Source organism: Camelus bactrianus, chromosome 16 (genome assembly GCF_048773025.1).
Source record: "Camelus bactrianus isolate YW-2024 breed Bactrian camel chromosome 16, ASM4877302v1, whole genome shotgun sequence".
Taxonomy (NCBI): Eukaryota; Metazoa; Chordata; class Mammalia; order Artiodactyla; family Camelidae; genus Camelus; species Camelus bactrianus.
The window spans coordinates 29946011-29951480 of record NC_133554.1 but is presented as its reverse complement, the minus strand read 5'-3'; the positions used below and the strand labels follow the sequence as shown (position 1 = coordinate 29951480).

Below are 5470 nucleotides of genomic sequence, written 5' to 3'. Positions count from 1 at the left end.
CCATGTACCCTCCCCTTGCATCCTGCCCCGAGCCCTCTGTACCTTGTTCCCACATCGCCCCGTCACCTGACTCTACCAGAGCCCTGTTGCTGCCTTATTACTGAAGGTCCTTTAGGGTATTGAACTGGCCCTAGTGCCCCAACATCTCTGATTCGTTCTATTAGTCCATGTTTGCTGGGGTCCTCACCCGTGAGCCACCTGTGTCTTCTGTGTTTGTCATTATTGCATCTTGTGTCCTTCCCAGCTGGGAGCTCTCTGGGCTCAGGGTGAGCCGCTCAGCCCAACCGCACCCCCTGGCCTACAGCCACCAGTCAGGGCCTCGGCTGGTGCCACCCTTAGAAACCAGGCCAGAGTCAAAACTACGTTTGCAAAAAGACAGGAAACTTTATTGAATTTTCTTTTTAGTAGAGAAGCTGAGGACTCAAAGGAGCCAGGTCAGGGAGAAGAGAAAGCAGACTCTGGGGAGATAGACAGGGCGTGCAGGCCCTCGGGAGAGTGGGGTCCAGCCGGGGTGCTGGGGAGCAGAGTGCCTGACCCTCGGGTCCTGCAGTCTCCCCCTCTCTCCTGCAGGGAACCGCCGGCTCTCTGCTCCTCTGGATGATGAAGACAGAGGGAGGGGCCGCCGGGCAGATTTAAGGCCTACTGTTCTCAGCGGCGAGAGATGGTGGTGCTGCTGGTGGTGGTGCTTCCTGGGAAACAGAGGATGCAAGAGACATTCAGGCTGGAGAAGACCCATCTCAGGCCAGGTCAAGCCCCACCCAGGAGGGCCCCAAACCCCTAACTGGTCAGGTGAGAGGGTGAGTTGATGGGGACTCTATGCTATTGTCTGGGAGACTCTCTCCATGATAGCCCAGGGGTCTGTGAGGCAGAGCCACCTATTTTGAAAGGAAAACAGAGGAGCAAATGACAGCTTCTGCCCCAGCCCCTCCCTCCCTCCACTGGGGAGCCCAGCACTGCCGCCCTGCCCACCCCCAGGGCAGTGAACAGGAGCCTGACTGCCTCTCCCACCCGGGTTATTTCCTTACCTCCTGTGGCGACGCCGGTCAACCTGCACAGATGAGAGACACAGCCATGAACGGAAAGCAACCCAGGATGGCGGCCTCCCTGCCCTCAGAGGGAGCGACTCAGAGCATCCCCGAAGCCCCTGAGTTGGGCTCTTTTCCCAGATGTGCCCCCAGCCCATGGGGCAGCAGCATCAGGGGCCTGCCAGGCCTGTCTGTCTTTTTGTCTGTCTGTGAAGCCTCAGGAGGAGATATTACTGGGCATTTGCTGGAAACTTTGTCCTCCCTCTGGCTCACTCAACCCCCCGCCCTCCCCTGAGCCCACAAGGATGGCCCTGTCCCTGCAAATAGTCTGAAGGCAGTTAAATCTCTATTATAATAGCTGTGTTGGGCTGACCTTTTCCAATATGAGATATTTTGTCTATGGTCCCCAGTCCTGCCAGTCTAATCCAGAGGCCCGGATCACAGAGTGAAAGGAAATGCTAGTCAGATGCTAAATGGCAAGGAGGGAGCTCTGGTCCTGGATCTTGGCCCAGCCTGTTTCAGCTTAGACAGGTGCCTTCCCTTCCCAGACCTCAGAGCCAGATCCCTAAGGTTCCGCCTCCTCCCACAGCCCAGGGTCCCACAGGTACCTTCCCACGGGACCTACTTGGCGTCCTGGCCCTCCAGCAGGCTGCGGTAGGTGGCGATCTCCTGCTCCAGGCGCGTCTTGATGTCCAGCAGCACCTTGTACTCCTGGTTCTGGCACTCCATCTCACTGCGGAGCTCACTCAGCTGGGCCTCGATGCTGCTGATGAGGCCCTGGATCTGCTGCAGCTGCAGGGCGTAGCGGCACTCCGTCTCCGCCAGTGAGCTCTCCAGCCCGGCTTTCTGGGGGGCAGCAGAGGAGAAAGTATGAGGGAAGCCGGGCCAGCGGGAGGCCTGGCGGTGGTGGCCGTTGGGCAGGGGGCAGCAGGTGTACCATGCTGAGCTGCGACTGCAGCTCGATCTCCAGGCCCTGGAGCGTACGCCTGAGCTCCGTGATCTCCGTCTTGCTGGTCTGGATCATGGCAGTGCTGGAAGACACCTCCTTGTTCAGCTCTGCACTCTGGAATTCAAGCAGGACGGAGGTGATGGAGGACCCCAGCCGGAAGGCCCTGGCAGCCCCTGGCTCCGCGGGCTGAGAGGGCCAGGTACCTTGCTGTGGAACCACTCCTCTGCGTCCCGGCGGTTCTTCTCCGCCATGGCCTCGTACTGCTCCCTCATCTCCGCCAGCACGCGGGTCAGGTCAATGCCCGGGGTGGCGTCCATCTCCACGTTGACCTGGCCAACCACCTGGTTGCCTAACTCCTTCATCTCCTGTGGGGATGGGAAGGGAAGATGCATGAAGCTACTTATCCTGCCTCTCCCCGGCTCTGAATGCTACTGGGGTGTTCTAGAAAGTGCTCCCAGGTCCCATGGTGGAAGGCTGAGTCTGGCTGCAGCCGAGGGCTCCCAGTTCTCACTGACGGTGATTCAGCCACAGCGAGCTCAGCCCCTCTCCCCGCCTCACCTCCTCGTGGTTCTTCTTCAGGTAGGCCAGCTCCTCATTCAGGCTCTCGATCTGCATCTCCAGATCGGTCTTGGTCAAGGTCAGCTCATCCAGCACCCTGCGCAGGCCGTTGATGTCGGCCTCCACACTCTGGCGCAGGGCCAGCTCATTCTCGTACCTAAAGGATTTTTTTTCATAGAAAAAACGACACAGAAATGATGTTAGACACTCCCCCATCCCTGCAGTGGACCCTGCTATTACCCCAAGACTTCACTCCTGGGATGCTCCAATTACACGGTTCAGAAGAGCATCTGTCTCAAACAAGAACTGTTGGGGCAGGGGAACGAGGGAAATAAACTCACTTGAGCCTGAAGTCATCAGCTGCCAGCCTGGCATTGTCAATCTCCAGAATGACCCGGTTGTTGTCAATGGTGGCCGCCAGGATCTGCAAAATACGGAAGGTAACCACTGGAGGGTCCGAGAGCTTGGGGAGGAGGACTCAGAAAACACAGGCAGGGCAGGTGGCTGCCAGACTCTGCCTCTTCACTGCCCCTGCGACCTAACAAGGCACATCCGTCTGGGCTTCGGTTCCTCTTCTGGAAAGTGAGAGAGGGGACTGGGCCCTCCAGTTTGTTCTGTCGCTCTAGCATTCTAGGTCGTGGTGGGTAAGACCTGGATGTGCATTTCAAGGGAGCAACCCCACCAAGAACATCTGTAGTCAGTCACGTCTCTGCAGCCCTGCTCAAGCATTCAGGCTGCTGTCTTGAGAGCCTTCCCCTTAAGATCAGAAGAGAATCAGCCTGGTTCCACACAGTTCATAATAACCTCACTAGAGCTGGCCTCCTGGCTGAGTAGAGGGGAATTCCAGCAAACAGTCCCATCCATTTGAATTTCTTGTCTAAACTTCTGTGTTCCAAAGCTCTTCAAATCCACCCCACGTAGCTGGGACTCAGCCCAGGGAGGTGGATTTCTGTTCCAACAAGCTGACAGCACAGTGTGATGGACAGGCTTGATGGAGAAAATCTCGGCTTAGCCTCACCTAAGCCTCTGCCTGCATCTCCCCCACCTGGTCGTGGCTAATTGAGAGTTTAACGTGGGCACCTGCAAAAATAAGCTCTACCCCCAGACCAATGAATGAACAAGTATCCCTTTCTCTGTTGTTTGAGTCATTCTCAGTGGCTTTTAAAACTGTCATGGTTTCCAAATAACCCAGTGGGTTAGGATTATAGAGATCAAGTCACTGAAAACATAACTGTTTGGAAAGCAGTAAAAAATGTTTGCATGAGTAATCACAATAAAAATGAATAATGGGAGAAAATGCATTTGGGAAGACATAGTATGAGAAAGCCCAGCAGAAGCAGAGCTGTTTGGTAGGTAGTAAAAACTAGATATTCCCCCACAGGAAGGGTAAGAATTCTGTCCACGCTGCATCTGCTGGTCCCCAGGGATACTGGGTTTCCTGGACATCGTGCCTCTGCCCTGCACGGAGGAACCCTCCTTGGCCTGCAAAGGCTCACCTTTTCCCGGAGCTCTTCTATGGTCTTGAAGTAGGGGCTGTAGTCACGCTCTGGGCTGGCCGGGCTCTGCTTCAGGTGCCAGTCCCGGATCTTCACCTCCAGGTCGGTGTTGGCCTCCTCCAGGGCACGCACCTTGTCCAGGTAGGAGGCCAGGCGGTCGTTGAGGTTCTGCATGGTGATCTTCTCATTGCCAGAGAGGAGGCCGCCATCGCCACCACCAAAGTCACCAAAGCCACCGCCGAAACCCCCACCGAAGCCACCTCCAAGGCCACCTCCAAAGCCACCTCCATAGCTGCCTCCGAAGCCACCCCCAAAACCACTACCAGCCCCTCCACCAAAGCCACAGCTCACACCGCCCCCATAGCCTCCAGCTGATCCCCCAGAGACAAACCGGGTTGAGGAAGTAGAGATACTGCGGCCTCCTCCCAGCTGGCAGGAGCCACCCCCGAAGCCACCTCCGTAGCTGGCGGAGGAACTCTGCAGGCGACAGCTCATGATGAGAGTGAGATGGAGAGAGCACAGGTGCAGCGGGAGCTTGGCCTGAGCTGTCCGAGGACTGTGGCCCTTGCCCAGAGTGGATGCCTTTTATACACCTTCCAGGGGGTTGGACAGCCGCCCCATCTTCTCTCCTCCCTTCCCCACCCTCTGACTGGTGCCAGCTGCATGTCCGTTTCCCACAAGCCCAGTTACCTTGGCTCTCCAGGGTGGGTTGTGCCTTTGTGGGGGGGTGGCCTTTTTTTTTTTAATCCTTTACAAAACAGATGATTCAGAGGGAACAGTGTTCTACCTGAGCCTACCCTTTGACAACTGAATTCTCTTTCAGAACTCACTCCTACAGGCTCCCAGCCCCACCCAGTGTTAGAATGGGGACTGAGCCTCTGGGGAGGAAGGGTGCCTGCAAAGTGGCTCCACATCATGCGAGGTCACCATGGCCCTCTGCCTCCCTTCTTCCTATTTCTAAAAGTTCTACCTGGAATGTTCTGCCTCCTTCTCAGCCTTTCATCTACTCCCAGCTCCTAGCCATTCTGACGACAAACTTGGCTCTGTCTTGTAGAATCCACAACCTTGCAAGTGTTTAGGCTGAGAACAAAATGACTCCAAGACCATCAGATAAAGTCACAGGGGCAAAGAACCTTAGGGATCGTCCAACACAGCTGGGGAAACTGAGGCACAGAACGAGCCCGGAGCCCTGCTCATTATAATAGCTGATCTCAGATCCCTCCCCATATGCAGGCCCTGAGCTAAGAAATTTATCATGACACCTCATTTAATCTTTGCAGCAATTAAAACAAAAAAATCTTTGCAGCAGCCCAGTGAGGTGGGTCCTACTACAATCATCATTTTGCACATGAGGAAAATGAGCCTTAAGAGCAGAGTCAGGACTGAAACCCCACCCCAGTCTGGTTCTGTCCGACCCTGAGGCTCACTTTTAGGTATATTTT

General features: G+C 55.8%; 1 protein-coding gene across 1 annotated transcript; it reads right to left on the bottom strand.

Moving 5' to 3' along the window:
- Positions 1-360: 360 nt before the first annotated feature.
- Positions 361-4593, bottom strand: LOC105079325 (keratin, type I cytoskeletal 13). The gene is made up of 8 exons (XM_010968029.3): positions 4029-4593; positions 2874-2956; positions 2533-2689; positions 2178-2339; positions 1963-2088; positions 1651-1871; positions 1026-1048; positions 361-689 (listed from the first exon to the last, which is right to left on the bottom strand). Exons 1-8 carry the CDS (start codon positions 4521-4523, stop codon positions 649-651), a joined length of 1308 nt encoding a protein of 435 aa, XP_010966331.2. The 5' UTR covers positions 4524-4593; the 3' UTR covers positions 361-648.
- Between the last annotated feature and the right edge of the window lie 877 nt (positions 4594-5470).